This window comes from Sylvia atricapilla, chromosome 21 (genome assembly GCF_009819655.1).
Source record: "Sylvia atricapilla isolate bSylAtr1 chromosome 21, bSylAtr1.pri, whole genome shotgun sequence".
Classification (NCBI taxonomy): domain Eukaryota; kingdom Metazoa; phylum Chordata; class Aves; order Passeriformes; family Sylviidae; genus Sylvia; species Sylvia atricapilla.
The window spans coordinates 3347139-3363958 of record NC_089160.1 but is presented as its reverse complement, the minus strand read 5'-3'; the positions used below and the strand labels follow the sequence as shown (position 1 = coordinate 3363958).

Below are 16820 nucleotides of genomic sequence, written 5' to 3'. Positions count from 1 at the left end.
GCTTGATGTTCCTGAAGCTGCTAATCCTAATTAACAGGCTTGTTCTGAGTCCGTTTTATACCACTCCAGAAGCCCAAGTGGGCTTTAAAGTGAATGGAAATTACCCCATGGAGCGCTCTCCCTGGAGATGTTGCTATGCCGACCTGCTCAGAGCAACTCTTGAGGCTCCCTTAGCTCTCCCTCATCCTGCATTGTTCTTCCTGTCACAGAGGCTCAGGTGGTGCCAGAAGGGTGGCAGAGAGGGTCCAGAATCTATTAGTTACTTTTTCTGGAAGATGTAGGTAGAAGGGGAAAAAACAAGTAAAGAGGAGTAAAATCGTGTCAAGCATGAGCAACAACAACCTGAAAGACTTGAGAGTCCTTCTGACAGAAAATTGAGTCGATTTTCTCATGCACAACCCTTTAAAAAATTAAAAATGAAAAAAAAAATAATTTCCCCCCTTGGGTTTTTTTTTTTTTATTTTTATTTTTTATTGGAGGTCTGCAGGCAATAGGGCATTTCCCCTGGGTTTCTTCACCCACTCTGATTTCAGCAGTGGGAGACAAGGTGCGGTCTATCTACCCCAGCCCTTCACAGCAGGTGCCTCCTGCCATCTACAGGCTGCCAGAGGCTGTGTGGTGCTGTTGGGTGATAGAGCCTTTTCTCCATGAGGATGTCACTGTCTGGAGCTGTTGGGTGATGGAGCCTTTTCTCCATGAGGATGTCACTGTCTGGAGCTGTTGGGTGATGGAGGCTTTTCTCCATGAGGATGTTGTGTGTGGTGCTGTTGGATGATGGAGGTGATAGAGCCTTTTCTCCATGAGGATGTCACTGTGTGGTGTTTTGTTTGGTGGAGCCTTTTCTCCATGAGGATGTCACTGTGTGGAGCTGTTGGGTGATGGAGCCTTTTCTCCATGAGGATGTCACTGTGTGGTGTTTTGTTTGGTGGAGCCTTTTCTCCATGAGGATGTCACTGTGTGGAGCTGTTGGGTGGTGGAGCCTTTTCTCCATGAGGATGTCACTGTGTGGAGCTGTTGGGTGGTGGAGCGTTTTCTCCATGAGGGAAGGCAGGTCCCATCCCATGCAAGCAGGAGTGTTTGGAGGGGGACAGGGGACAATCTTTACCCTCCTTACAAGGTGCAGACACAGTGGATGGGCAGTGTATAATGTTGTTTATTACGGCTTATAAGAAGCATCCAGAAATCTCAGATGAGGACCAAGCCCCAGAGTGCCAGCCCCTGTACAGCCCCCTCACCCTGAGGCACACAGCTTGGAACATTTTTGGCCACTCTCATTCTCCTTAAATTCAATCTTCCCAAGGCCTACAAATCCGAGGCAATCAGAGGAAGACAAATTATAATGAATGTGTATTAGGAATATAAAAAGTAACGACTTAATATAACTTTCTCTTGTCCCCTTCCCTCCCCCTTCGTGACCTCATGTTTTTTAATATTTTGGGAGCTGCTAAATCTTGGAGGGATACAGAGTGTGCCAGGGAGAGGTGGAGGTGCTCCATTTGTGGGCTGGTGCCTCTGCCCCAGGGCACAGGGAAAGCAGCACCTTCCCTCCCTGTGCCTCAGTGACAGATAACATCTCCACTAGCACTCCAAAGTGGGGCAAGAAAGGGGGACAAAATGATTAAAAGTGCCACAAGTGTGGCTGTGTGGGCTCAGGGTCGCCCTTGAGTGAGGCCATCTCCAGAGCTGGGGTTGTCCTTTGTGTTATGGTGGCTCCAAAAGTTACCAGAAGCAATGAAGATATAGATAGGCTGAAATAAAGCCCACCAAATATTACTGCCAAACCTCCTCCCCGCCAAGACACTTGGGGAAATATAATTTACTTTATTTACAGCATCAACAGACTGAGGGGAACAAGCAAGGCCTTCTCCTGCTTTACAAATAACGACTTTAATTGGCTGAGACTGTTCCTGAGCAGCGCTGACTTGAAGCAACTTTTCCCTTTCTTAAGGCAGAATATGGGGTTTTTAAACCCAGAAATATCCACCACCCATCAAAAACATCAATGACATTTTTCCCTACTTTCCAACAAGACAGTTTTCACTAGGGAAATAAATTAACCAGCTCCAGTAACCCCACCAGGAGAGGGACAGGGGACAATCTTTACCCTTCTTACAAGGTGCAGACGCAGTGGTGAGGATGGGCAGTGTATAATGTTGTTTATTATGTCTAATAAGAAGCATCCAGAAATCTCAGTCAAGGACCAAGCCCCAGAGTGCCAGCCCCTGTACAAACACACAGTAACAGAATCCCTGTCCTGAAAAGCATACAGGCTAAAAATGGTTCCTTTTGCGGCATGATTTGGAGGGGAAGAATAGGAACTGGAGGCAGAGAAATGAAAAATCAACATTTTTCCTGATTTCCTTTTATATTCCAAAGGCCACAAGACATAAACGCTGAGATCATAATTTCCAGTCCCCATCATTAGATATTAGGATAGCAGAGTGATAGAATCATCGAGTCATTTAGGTTGGAAAAGACCTTTTATGATCATCGTGTCCAAATGTAAATCTAACGCTGCCAAGAACTCCATTAAACCATCTCCCCAAGTGGCACATCTGCACGTCTTCTAAACACCTTCAGGGATGGTGACTCCACCACTTCCCTGGGCAGCCTGTTCCACATCCTGACCACCCTTCCAAGGAAGGAATTTTCCCCAATATCCAACCTGCCCTGGCACAACTAGAACATATTCTCTCTTAGCCAGTTTCTTGTTATCTGTGAGAAGAGACCGACCCACCCCTCATCACACCGTCCTGTCAGGGAGCTGCAGAGAGCAATAAGGTCTCCCCTGAGCCTCCTTTTCTCCAGGCTGAGCCCCCCCAGCTCCCTCAGCTTCCCCTCATCAGGCTTGTGCTCCAGACCCTTCCCCAGCTCTCTTCCAAAACTGACCCCAGGAGTTGAGGTGTGGCCTCAGCAGTGCCCAGCAGTGAGGGACAGGTCACTGCCCCGGTCCTGCTGGCCTGGGATGTCCCAAATGTTTGTCCTGACCATGGCAGGGGGATTGTGAGGGCTGGGAATGTGACCTGCTGCTTCCTGGGAAGGGGAGGCAGGAGGTGAGGGAAGCCCAGTGCCCACTTGGCTGGTGAGGCTGACAGCGTGAAAATCCTCCACCAAATCCCTGGAGAGGGGAGGACGTTGAGACCTCCATGAGAGGAGCAGGAGGCAGCACATCCACCCAGGTGTTTGAAGAACCCAAATGCTTCACAGCAGCCCTGGTGCCTCTGTCCTCCGTGCCCAGAGCAGCACATTTCTGTGTCTAATGCAGCCTAGGAGGGCACAGAGGGGCTCGACTCTTAGAGCCACACTGAACAAGACAACTCACAGTTACTGTGTGTCTCTGCGTCCTGGGCTCCATCCCAATAGCTGCAAAACCATTTTATAAGGAAACGGGAGCCTTGTAAAATAATTCCAGAAAGAACAGCAGATTTTTCTTTTTGGCTTTTCTTAGCTTTCTTTTTTTTTTCTTTTGAGATACTATAGAAAATTAAAAAAAAAAAAAACATGATTGAATTTGTACATGCCTTTATTTATTGTGCTGTGGATGATGGGCACAGATTTCCCTAAGCCAAAAAGCCCCCTCCCTCCTCCTTCCCCAGCCTTAGTAATCAGCTTCCTTGTGCTCCAACCCACGCTAGACTATTTTCCTCTGTCAAATCCTCCATCATTGGTTAAATTACCTAGGTGTGTGTTGGCTTTATCTTTTTTTGGTGAAACTGTACAATCTTTCAAGTCTACTTTGTCCGAGTCCCTGTCATCCTCTTACGTTTTTTTTTTTTTTTTTATTTTACACCCTGTTTCTCTCCTGGCTGATTTTGTAAAAGGTCTAATTTCAACAAGTTGCTGCTCTCAGGGCTGAAGTCTGCTCTCCAGTGCCCATGATAATCATATGTGTTCACCAAGAGCTTCCAAGCTCCAGCACATTGCAGCCGGTTTTGGGCTCCATTGCACAGAGCTGTTAATTTTTCCCTTCCACCCTCCCTTTCTCAGCTGCTCCCCCTTCCACATTTTGCTCCCTGTGCTCAGTGCAGCCTCCACTGCCTGCACACCTTTCCAGCCACCATCCTGCTGAGGAGATATCTGGCACAGGCCCTGGTTTGCCGTCGGGGCACACTCCCACACACCCCCCGACAGCTGCCTTGCCAAATGTGAGGACGTGCTTCACTCGGAGTCTGTCGTGTGAGCCAGTTTGAATCCAGGATGCTCTTTCCTTTTGGCTCCCCACAGAGATCACAGGACCCTGGTTAATCCAGCTCCCTGTCGGTGTAGGGCTGAGTCATAGGAGGTTTTTCTGTTGCTACATCTAATAACGCTTTGCTACTGGGAGCAGAACATCAACCAGCTTGGCTGGGAGTCGGCACTGTCACCCAGCAGCTTCCCTTGTCTGCAAGTTGTTTTGATTCTTTTCTTAGACTTCTCCCTCTCTGTGTCTTTCTCTCTAAAACATTAATTTCCTCTAATTAGAGCTTCCTTAACAATTCTTTCCCCCCCCCTCCTCAGTTAATTTCCTCTAATTAGAACCTCCTTAATAATTCTTTTGCTAAATCAATTTCCTCAGTTAGAACCGCCCGCCACAATTTCTTTCCTCCCTTTCAAGAGCTGTCGGAGTAGCTAAGCAAATTATGCTTCTGAGTAACCTTTATCTCTTACTTGGAATTTTAAAAGAACTGTAACAGGTTAGACAGGCACAATTTCCCCTTTCAGAGCTCTGCTGGTCTGACCCCATTAGGTTATACTTAGCTGAGTGTTGTACTATTGTATACTTAATAAGATGCTCTAGCTGTTCATCTGGAACCCAGGTAAGGCTGCATTTGTGAATGAATTAAACATGACACTTCATTATTCAGATCAGATTTAACGGCGTCAAAATCCGTCTTTAAACCAGATCAAATTGCTCTCCAAGAATATGTAAAAAAACTCCTGCTCCTGTTAGCTGTCCTGTGAGCCAGCCTTTCCTAACTTTTCCTCTGCAGCCATGCCAGCTTTCTTCTCCCGACAAGCCTTTTAAGTTCTAATTTATTTTTTTTTCTAAAACATGCTTGTTTTAAAAAAAGATCTTTTCTGTTTCTAATTTACACAGTAAGTAACTATTAACAGCCCACTGCTTTTCACAATCATGCTGTGGGCCACATCAGCAGCTGGTGTAAATGGGGAGGCAGCCAGTTGACACATTATAGACCTTGGGCCTGAGTTTCCTCTCCTTTATTCCTCAGTCACTCCACTGCTGTGACTGTGTTATGCACTTCTCCATCTCTTTAAGATGGGACCAGCTCACTGTGTTTGCCCTTAAAATCCATCAAGGACAACTCACTGCATTTCCTGATTTTAAGAGGAAACAGGCCAAGTGATGATGGCGATTGGGAGGGGTCATCCAGTTAGAGGGAAAACTCTTGTTTTATGCGGTTATGAAAGAAATAAAGAAGGGAACACATCTGAGCAGCAGGAATGCACTGGTAGCTGTGTGTTCCCTTTCCTATACCCCTTCCTCAGTTTGGCACCGACCACCCAGCACAGATCTGATGGCATCAAGGGGTGTCACTGCCCCTCTGTGAGTCAGCCCGTGTGACACAGGCTGAGGAGAACTACCTCACAACAGGCTCAGGAGCCTTCTTCTGGCCTTTCCCACAAGGATTCCTCCCTCTTTTGGCTACACCCAACTGCAGAGCCTGCCCAGAGTCCTGGTCACCCAGCAGAAATGTCACCGTGGGCCCTGCAGAGTCTGCTCCAGTAAGGCAAGTGGGCTCTTGCAGCTTGTGGAGCGCTTTTCATCACTGTCTGAGGGGAATCAGCAGTGCCTGGGTGGGTGGGTGTCCTGGAGTGATCCATGAGGAATGCTTCAGAGATTCTCTGCGGGGAGCTGGGGGAGGCTTGCAGCAACTCCGTCCTCGTCAGTGCCACCAGCATTAGATGTCTGGGCAGGCCCAAAACGTTTTAGCCAAGCCCAGCTTCTGTGGGAAAGCTGCACTGCTTTTCCTTTTCCACACTCTTTCCTTCTGACCTTTCCGAGCTTCTATCGCCCCACAAAGTCCGTTCTGGTGGAAGTGGTGCAGAAGTCATCAGATGTATTTTGTTTCCTCGCAGTCTTAATAACTATGCAGAAAACTCCATTTGCCATCACTTCCCTTGAAGTTTTGAAGTAGGACTGGATGGAAAAATGAAATGCATTAAGGTTTTTGTTTTTGACAAAATCCCTAATGCTTGAGATGGGAATAGGATGTTTTTGGGCAATCTTACAAGGAGTAAAATGCTGGTGGTGTTGGAGAGAGGGTTGTCTGGGGAAGGGTTGATTTTCTAAAAAGATATGTTAGAAGGCTAAAAAAAAGCTGTTTGGTTCTTCTCAGAAGAGATGAGAGCGCAGGAGGAGGGAATCACCAGGTGGGGTTGTTCAGACTGACAGCTGACTACAGCAGGAGAGATGCTGTTCTCTATGCCCCTCGAGAAGCCCCTCTTGCTGGTGCCCAGTCCATTCCAGCTGAAGGAGGGCTAGAGATAGAGATAGGCAATCCAGTAGACGATGTTGAAGAGCAGGAAGGCAGTGGGGAAGAAGACGCGGGAGTAGGAGTCCAGGCGGGATATGTGGATGCGGACCCGCCCCTCCCGCCACATCCCCGTCTGGCAGTCCTCGATGCAGCAAAAGAACCTCTCACATTCCTTCCCCTCCAGGCACGGGGAGCCAGGGTCGTCATCCTCATCCTCCTCCATCTCCGGGGGCCAGTGCATGATGTGGTTGATGTTGATGGTGGTGAAGGTTGGCATCACCTGTGCACCAGAGGGTGGCTGGGAGGGGGGGACACAGGCAGGTTAAAAGAGAGGAAAAGGCAAAAAAACCCACCAAACCCTGTTCCCCACCCGACTGGCAATAGATCAGATCATCATGGGTGCAGTTCAACGGAGAGGGATGACTGATCATCCCAAATCTCTGCACCTGGTTGTGAATCACCACTTTTGAGTGCTGGGGGAACTGGCAGCTCCCTGCATGACTGTGAGTGTTCTTCCTGGCACCCCAGGGCACAGCCCTACTCAGCAAAGGTCTGATTGCCCTGATTCCCCATCTGTGCCAATAACAGCCAGTGCAGAAACATGACCTGTTCGATCTGTTCTGGCCTCTTCCCCGATTTCCCTGAGCTCAGATATCACTGAAGACACAGCACACAGCCCAGATGTGTCTGCTGCTTGCTGCCAGTTACTGGAGAAAAGCTGGGGACAGGCTGTGTGCCTCTTGGCCCATCATGAGCCCCAGGGAAGAGCTCTGTCCACCCTGGGATATGAGCATGGGGGGATATGGGGGATGTGCTGGGAAAGGAGCCTGGCCCAGAAGAGAAATGTCCTTTTCTGTTTCAGTTCTGCCCCAGTTCAGAGGCCCCTTTCAGTTCGTGTGCCAGAAGTACCTGCCATGAGCTTGGGCAGATCTCATGACAGAGGATGAGGATGAAGAGAATGATGACCACCACGGGTTCACTATCCCCACACTCAGGAGGTCTTCTGATAGAAGACCACCAAAAAAAAAAAAAAAAAAAAAAACCAAAAAAACAAAAAAACAAAAAAAAACCCCTGTTGGTTCCTGCCTCCCTGTGAACTAAGATACCTCTGTAATGCAGAGACCAAACTGATACACGTATCTTAAAGTGGCATTTACACTCAGTCCTGTGAGCCATTCTAAACTGTTCTGATAAGCTCTCCAGCAATTCTGCAGGGTGTCTGGCTCTGACAGGGGTTTCCTCATTTTTAGGGAGCCTCAGCTGCTTCCTCTGGTTGTGTCTCACCCCTCAGAGCCAGCACACAGCGGTGGATGAACTCACTATGGGTCAGGCACTAAACCACACCGGCAGTTTCCAAAGCAGGCTCAGGAAGGATATTTTTAAACAGCTTGGGGTCATAACAGCATCCACCTCTGCTGGCCCCTGGGACCTACCAGCCGGGTTTTCCTGTGGCTGTGCTCCAGTGGTTTCTTGTTCCCCACCAGGTAGTTGAGTGTGGCGTACTCCATGAGCGCGGCGAAGACGAAGATGAAGCACACGGAGACAAAGAGGTCCATGGCCGTGATGTAGGACACACGGGGCAGGTGCTTGCGGGAGATGGTGCTCAGGGTGGTCATGGTGAGCACAGTCGTGATACCTGGGAGAGAAAACAGCTGCCTTAAGTACTGACAAGCAGCATTTCTGTCTTCTACACCCCTCGAAACAGCCCAATTTTCCCTCTGCTCTGGTTGTCTGGTCCCATTTTTGCTCTGCTCAGCCAGACTCTGGTCTTGAGGAACCGATGCTCTATGAAAAAGAATGACAATGTTCTATGAAAATAGAGCTCTGACAATGCCCTGTGGAAAAGAGTGATGTTTGAAACTCAGGTTTTGAACATCACACAGACCATCAATGTGGACTGGTAAATGAGCTGGAAACTCAGACTCTGCATGAGGCTGGGTTGATCATGCAGATGAGGTTGATCCTCATCTCCTGTCCTCCATGTGCCTCAGCACAGCTTCTGGAAGGATCTGTTCCATGATATTCCCAGGCACAGGTCTGTAGCTCCTGGGGTCCTCCTTTCTACCCTTTGAAAAAATGGGTGCAATATTTCCCCCTTTCTTGTTACTACCGTGGCTTTTCAGGTATCGTGGAGAGTGGCTTGGACACCACATCAGCCATGCTCTGGGATGTATCTTGTCAGGTCCCACGGACTTATGGATGTTCAGGTTCCTCAGGTGGTCTCAAGGCTGATCTTCTCTTGCAGTGAGAAGGACTTTGCTGCTCTAGTCCCTGTCTTGCAGTCCATCCACTCTGGAATGTGGGGAGAGAAGCTGCCAGTGAAGATGGAGGCAAAAAAGTACCTCAGCCTCCTCCTCATCCATTTTTACCAGTTTTTTCCAGCTTTGACTTTCCCTTTCTGGCTGACAAACCTGGAGAAGCCCGTGTTAGTATCCTCTGCACCCCTAACCCCATCCCTACACAATTGGGCAGAGTCCCTGTGCTCCTTCCAAGATACCTGTCCCTGCTTCCACTGCCTGTGCATTTCCTTTCACCCTTCAGTCTGACCAGAAGCTCTTGACTCATCCATGCTGTTCTCTTGCCTTCCTTTCCTGATTTCTTACACCTGGGGATTGAGAGCCCTTGTGCTGTTTGGAAAATGTCCTGAAAAATCTGCCAGTGCTGTTCTGCTCCCTGGTCATCAGGCTGCCTAGATAACAATCACGAGGTTCCCTTTATTTCCTTGGTCTGATTCCTACCCATAAATTTCCAATCTGCTCCTGGCTATTCTTCAGAGACAGCTCTTCACGATCTCTCCCTTCCTTGATGCAGAGGGCAAGTGCGTAGGAGGTGATAAGGAATTTCTTTTGACATGAGTGGGGCTTGGAATTGTTTTTTGCAGAAGCAGAAATGCTCACGTTTCTGCTTCCAGAGATGAAGTGTCAGGAGCCAGCGGAGGGTCAGCTGCAGGAGCTGGTACTGTGATCTCATCCACTGATTTTCAGGATGTGGGGAAGAAGCAGGAAGTCCACTTGTTTCTCCTCCTTTAGCATCCACGTAAATCCACCTGCCACCCTTTCCTGAGGTCACCTCAGTGGCTCTGGGGGTGAGCATCACAAAAGATTTTCATGTTTTCCTGCCGTACTTGCATTAGCAGATGTGATGTGACTTCCCATATTTTTGAAGTGCCAGTGGAACTGGTCCAGTTTACATCTCCCTAATGCAGGCTGGCAGGCTCGAAATGTGCTGGGGATCATTTGTATTAAGTACAACAGGGGCTGTGGAGAGAATACATTATTCTTCATGAGCTGCAGTCCCTTCCCATAGAGAGGGGCCCCTCTCCTGGGGAAACCTGCCTTTGTTTTTTGAGACAGTCACTAGAGCTGGGCACATTTTCCCTTGCTGTTCATTCCTTTCCCAGCGACAGACTATGGCACACCCTCACCTTCATTGGAAATGACACCCTTTTCCTCCTCCTCTCTCCATGAGCACCAGACTAATTAATTTGGAGAGGGAGGTGGGGAGACATGGCCATCATGGATGAGCTCTGAATAGCTGATGGCCCCTCCTCTCCCCTCCATCCCCACAGAGACCTGCAGGCAGGGCTGGGAATGCTACCTCCAATTAAAGGCAAAGTCAGCGGGGCTGATAGGAAGGACAGCACTGGGAATCACAGCTTGCTGCAAAATGCAGATACAGCCAAAGTGTATTAAAGCCTTGGGAAGATGTCCCCAGCACCTATCAGAACAGCATTCAATCAACAGGAGCGTTTCTCCCACCCCAAGGAGCCACTGCGGTTTACTGAGAAAATCTAAACAATAGGCAGAGCTGTTGTCACTCTCTGGGTGCTTTGGGGTGACTGACATAAAAAGGTTGTACCCACAGGGCTTCCAGCTCCCGTCAAAGCCTGGGGCTCTGTGGATGCAGCAAAACACCTCTGCCCATTAACCCTACAACCTTCCTGTCAACAGTCCTACACAGCAGCCTTGAAAGGTTGTGAGGAAATATGGAAACTGTGCATGGGACAGGAGCCCTTAGGGCAGCACTGCAATGCCACAGCTCAGCCTCTCCCTTTTAGTGCATGAGAAGATCCCATTGCCAGCCTGGGAAAGGCTGTGCTTGGATTTCAGGAGAAGCCAGGAGAGTGAGGTGCACTCCTGAGATAATCCAGCAGCCCAAGCCAGCACAGCTGGAGATTTGGTTGAGCTGTGGAGTGTTACACACAGCAAGCTGAAGGAGTGGCATATTCTCAAAAACACCAGAAAATGGCCAGGTGCTGCAGGAGATTTTGTAGACCAACACTGCCAGTCTGCTTGCCTGGCAGAGTTTGACAAGCATCAGACATGCATCATCCTGTCTCTTACCCAGAGATGTCCTGGCTGGTGTAGAGTCTCTCTTGATCCAGAAGGAAACCCAGGAAAGAACAACAGTCAGGATGCAGGGAATGTAGGTCTGAATGGCAAAGTAACCCATACGTCTGCTTAGGTCAAAAGAAACTGTCATCACCATGTACTCCCCTAGGAAAAAACAACAGAGACATTGGAATTGTAACATGGGGCTTCCTAAAGCAGGAAAATCAGCAAATATTCAGAATTTGGAGTTTCTGGTGAGATTTTCTCGTTGTTTGAAGTGTCTGTCCATCTGGTTTTGTAGCTGCCCAGATTGTTAACTTCACGTGGCTGGCTGAGTAGGTTTGGTGACTCACTGGTTTTGTGGCCAGTGGATTCTGTGGCTACCTGGCTGGCTCTGTAGCTGTCCTGTTTGGTGTCTTTGTGACTAATTGAAGAGCTGACTTTGTGGTTGCCCAACTGGCCCTTTGCCTGGCTCTCCATATGGCCACCAGGCTGCATTCGTTCTGGCCTGACTGAGGACACTGAAAAGCACTCAGTCTGGAAAAGTTTCAGGGAAGGGACTGCAGACAGCATTTATCTTCAGCTGATTGCTGCAAGGGTTTCTTTTCTGTAGAAGCTCTTTGGCTGTAACAGGCTGCATGGCCTGGCTTGCTAACGAACTACCTGAGCTGTGACAAAGGAGGTGTCCTTCAATCACTTCCACTGAGAGTCTGCTCCTGCCTCTGGAAAAGGCATGTGGTGCTGTACATCCTAATTGCTCATTTGGCGACTTACAGCGGTGGTTCTTTCCTTTTTTCAGGGGCTCACAGTAAGTGTTGGAAGAAAGCCACCTGACAGCTCAGGGGTTAGGATGGAGCTTGCAAGCAATTACCAAAAAAAAGAGAATTACAAACATCAGAGGGCCGCTGGTGCATTCAAGACACTTTCACTTCTTATCCCAGTTTGTGCTGCCTTTCTACCCTGGCTGCTACTGTAGAGAGCAGCAGCTTTCTGCAGAGTGGGAGAAGCACTGCTCCTTGCTGTTTCAGAGGGCTTAAAAGTATGAGCTCACCCCACCTTCAGGAATCCAGAGGCTTTCCTCAGTTGTCTGTGGGAGGGAAAGGGGATGTGAGCTATTATGAGGAGGAGGAGGAGCTGAAGGGCTTTCATTATTTAGTTTCTTCACACATGCAGCCTTCTCCTTGTCTCCTAAAGCAGAGTTTAGGTGTTCATCAGCCTGACACGAGTTTACAGAAGGAAAGATTGGGACCTGCATGTTCTGCTTTCTCCTGTTCCAACCATAAGCATCACCCAGAGACTACACAGAGTGCACACACACTGGAGCAAGAGGAGATTTAAGTTTCCTCTTCTCTCCCTCCTGACCCATCAGTTAGGGATAGCTTCATTCCCATCAGCATTGTAGCTTCGTTCACATCAGCATTGTCACCCCACAGGTCACAGACATCAGTGGTTCTGGCCTCTCCTTGCTCCATCTTCCCCTCACCCTTCATCCCTATCCCTTCTGCTCTCTCCAGCCAAGGTCCATCCCTCCATTCTTAGTTTTTTCCTCTGACAATGCTGCCGTAAGCTTTCTTCCCCACTCCTCTGCCACCAGGTCTCCATCACAGTGTGCTCCTGAGGGCTGCCTCCCCTTGCCTCACCTGCCCCAGTCCTGAGCACTTCGGAGGTGTTCCTCAGCCCTGTGAAGTCGAACTGGTAGAGCCTCCAGGTGCGCTGGTCAGAGACCTCGATGGAGTAGCGTCTCCAGCGATAGACGATCTCCTCCCGGGGATATCCATCTGGGGAGATCCAGACATGGGCATCACTGAAGAGTGTCCCCTGTACCCCCACCCCGGGCACCAGCCTGACTGCAGAAGCACTGCCATCTCGCCAGAGCTGTTCTGCAAACGTGATCCCTCCAGGCAGGAGTTTCTGGTGTTTGGTTTTGATTCCCTGAAGCTTTCCCACACAGGATGGGAGTAGGGGCTGCATCTCCCCTCGTGGGCTGCTTCAGATCCTGGGGATGGGGAAGGTACTGCCAGTGTGGGAAATGGATTTGTAGAGAGTTCTCAAAGCCTGACCAAAAGCTCACATGGTCTGCATCTGTATGCAAACCTTGAGATCAGAAATGCTGACTTAGAGATGCCATGGGATAACACGGACATTGTTGAGAGAGAAATGGAACTGGAAACAAGTTTCAAAGGATGGCCTTGCAAATAAGACTGGATACTTTAGAGAAATAAAACTATGGAAGGTGCATTGTAGAAGGACCCAGGAGGGGTGATTTTAGATGATTGGCTTTAAGGCATTAACAGCATTGTGTAATAGAAACTAATAGGCCAAGAAACACTTATAAAGTTTTGTAATTAGGAAATAGTTTGGTTTCTGATTGTGATGGTGTGAATTGTAACATCTGTATTGTCTCACCCTTCACATGAGACTGAAAACGGAATAAAAGTTTTTAAAACACCTCTCAGCTGCCCTATCTCTAGGTCAGAAAAGGGTTAATCCAACACGCCAGAAAGAAGGCACTGCCAGAAACAGAGCCTTTCTAAGGACTGCACTGCTGCGGATGAGACGTGGGCTGGTCCAAGAGGACTCTGCTGGATTGAGGAAGAACTTCTTAGAGGGTGGCAGAGCAATGGAGCAGTGTGCCCAGGGAGGTTGTGGAGCCTCCCTCCCATGATTCTGAAATCAAAACTCTGGATTCAAACCCCCACCTCACTGCCTTCCTGTGTAACCTGCTCTAGGCGACTGCCTGTCAGTGGGACTGTTATAGGTGATCTCCAAAGGCCCCTTCCAGCCCTGACTGTTCTGTGATTCTCTGACTCCACCAGCCTGAAATCTTTAAGGGTTTCATCTCCCTGGGGCAGCTGGCACCAGCAGGATTACACCAGGAATACAAAGCTGCCAGCATGGTTCTGGCTGCTCTGTGTGCTCCCTGTACCTCTTGCCTTGGGAGCTGATCTACGGAAAAAAAGGGGTTCTTCACTCTCCGCAAAGAAGAAAATCTGGCCCTGCAGGCTGCAGCACAGCTTCTCCTGCCTCTGGCATTCCTGATAAAGAAACAAGCCTGCTGTAAAGCAGGGACCTAGCAGAAAGTCCCTTGGAGGAGGATGGAGTAAGAGCTTGGCAGCTAACTAACAGTGTGTTTCTAATTATCAAGCGTGTACGGCATGCACCATTAATTAGCAAAGAATAAGGGGTGGTGGGAGATGAAGGGATGAGATTTCCTCAGCATGCTGCCTCCTTCTGAAACATCTTAGAGCTCTGAGCTGCATCGCTTCAGAGGCAGGGGAAGCAGGAGAACCCAAGCTCAGATGATTAAATCAGATTTCCCACCCACGCGCGAGGACAGGGATCTCTTGGCGCAGAAAGGCTCCCTGCAAGATTACCAGAGGAGAGGTGATAACATCAGAAGCCCTCTCTGCTGAAGAGTCTGGATGAGCAGTGACTGAGAGGGGAGGTCTGAGTAACCCTTCTTTGGAGCAGAACATTTCCAGACCTCATTCAGAGGGTGGGAGAAGAGGGAAGATGTAAAGCAGGACAGGCGTCATTTATCCACCAGAATATAACCGTGTTCTGTCTGGAGTGACCAGGTGGTCAGTGAAATAATCTCCAACCATCCACCCAAATTAAGGAGAAACTCAGAGATGTTGTGAACCTGTCCCTGACAACCTCTGCTAGCCCAGGAGTGGGAGGATGCTTCAGGCCATGAAGAGTCATGGCTCAGGAAGGGTGTCACAGAAATTAGGTGAAAAAATGTAGCTAAAAGGGAGGATGGTTTCCCCAGGAAAGTATTACTCCACTGAGGTTTCTTTGCTCACCTTCTAAAGCTATCTTTAAAATATGTATACTCACAACTGGAAAAAACCAAAGGGCAGGAGTGAGTGTCCATTGGGAAATTCTGCAGCTGGAGCAGACATTCAGCCTCGATTGTCAGCCTGAGACACACAGAGAGAGAGAAAGTGATTTTGAGCTGGGGAAGTTGGTTTGGTTCCAACACCTAAATGTGACAGAGGCATTCTCACTTCCTTGAGAGCTAATTTGCTGAAGATCAGTCTGTTTGCAGGAACATTCCAACCAAAAATATATGTTTGGATATTTTCAAGGTAAGGAAAAAACATCTAAGTTTCACCTTCAAAAAGCCCTTCTGTTTAGTCAGTTTTTCAGATCCGTTTATGGAAGTGAGAAGTTATGGGAACAAAGGACTGATTGTTTATTAACAGAATAAAACAGCTGGACTGACCAAAACAACATTTTAAAGGATTTTAGCTTAGGGAACTGTTGCAAGAGGACATGAAATAAAGATGCTTGACTCCAGTCAGGAGGCAGTAAAAATCAGAAGGTTTATTTACAATTCATTCAGCCCTTTTATAACACGCTGTGCTAAAAGTCACGTTATTGGTCCATAGGGCTGACACCTCTGCCATTGGCTCAGTGACAGAAATAGCAAACAACACCTGTTGTTATGGGGAAGGAATATTGTCTACACAGGGTTGTTTTGGGAAAAAGAAAACCGTTGAAAAGTTTCCCTTGAGAAGAGCTCAGGCTCAGAAAAATCTTTGTTCCCTCCCTTCAGCAGAGCCTGCTGGATGTACCTGAGCGTGTAGAGCACTTTTCCATCATTCCAGATGCGGAGGAGCTGGTTGGGAGTGGTGATCCAGTGGGAATCAGCCCGTTTGGAGTTCCTGAAGAAGGTGTCAGGGATCCAGATGCGGCTCACCATGTTGGTGTTCAGCGTCAGCGCCTTCAAGGTGCTGTTGAAGCGCAGGCGCCGGTCGTACCACGTCTGGGCAAAGAAGATGTCAATGGTGTATTCCTGGCAAAGACAAGGAAGAATGGGATTGTGGAGCCCCTGGAACCCCTCAGGGGAATTTCCAGGGTCCTGCCCTGGAAGGATGCACCATAGAGTTTCCACTTAGACTGAAAAAAAAAGGCTTCCCCCATAGTGCCTTGCAACATTGTGTTCCACCCCAGTTTGCTTTCCCCATAAGTCCCTAATTCTTGTGGTTTCTCCTTTTCCTGTTTCCCCATTGGTTGTGGTATCCCTGGTGGCCTGCCCCATGTCCTCTATAGGGCACTGCCCTTTGTACCACCCCTGTGCCCTCTGACCATTGATCCCAGACCACTATTTAAACTGGTGCACTGCACATGACAAGGTCTTTGCTCCTGGTTTCCCTTTGGCATAAAGGAATAAACCTCATTGGAACTCATCATACAAAGGACCTTCTTGCCTCTCCTTGCTGAGCCTAGCCATGGTGTGTGCGATGTGTGAGCTTGGCTGCTTTGCCTAAATTCCCCCCAAGTGGCTTTTCCATAGGAGATGCTTTTTGGGATATAGGCAGCAGCTCTAGTATCTAAAATGCGCACTGCTAGATGGGATGTTCTGAGAGGGATTCAGGCCAAGCAGAGCCTGCTCCTCTGGTCTGCAGGCAGTCACAGCCAGAACATTTATTTTCTCAGTCTGGGAGCAGGTGCTGGTGACCACTGACACCTTTCCAGGCTCACCATGTCCAGGCCAGGACATCCATGGCACCCTTAAGAAGAGCCAAAGACTCTGTGTTTACTGGTGGGCTGAGCCTGGCCCTTGGCTGGAAAACCAGGACCACACAAACAAGACCTTGGGCTTTCTCTTGGCAGACAACTCAATACTCCTTTTAAGCACAGGCATGAAGGGGCAGTGTGGATGTTGCCTGAATCGAGCCTTCAGTTCAGCTACACCTTTCAATCACAAGCAGGGATAGCTACTCACTAGGCAAGCAGACAGCTCTTTCTGTTATTTATTAACAATATTTATTTGTTTATTACGTATTTATTTATTTATTGGAACAGCCAAGCCCTGTTCCACACACCTAATTTGTACACAGAGCAATAGTAGTGCTGTGCATAGTGACAATCTACCCCTGGCTGCAGAACACACTGCAAAGGGCTCATATGAAAACTCGGAGCACTCTGGGTCCTTGGGCAGATATCCCTTGCCGGAGATTAGGAAAGAGATCTGGGGCTGCATGGTCCCAGCTCTGGGTGCAAC

General features: G+C 48.7%; 1 protein-coding gene across 1 annotated transcript in view; it reads right to left on the bottom strand.

The window, feature by feature from the left end:
• Positions 1–5557: 5557 nt before the first annotated feature.
• LOC136370501 (gamma-aminobutyric acid receptor subunit gamma-4) overlaps positions 5558–16820 on the bottom strand; it is a 29564-nt gene continuing 18301 nt past the window's right edge. The window contains exons 3-8 of the mRNA XM_066333942.1: positions 15388–15608; positions 14648–14730; positions 12448–12585; positions 10820–10972; positions 7910–8112; positions 5558–6774 (exon numbers count right to left, since the gene is read on the bottom strand). Coding sequence (XP_066190039.1) covers positions 6481–6774; positions 7910–8112; positions 10820–10972; positions 12448–12585; positions 14648–14730; positions 15388–15608 — 1092 coding nt within the window. The 3' untranslated portion in view covers positions 5558–6480. The remainder of the gene's footprint in view (positions 6775–7909; positions 8113–10819; positions 10973–12447; positions 12586–14647; positions 14731–15387; positions 15609–16820) is intronic.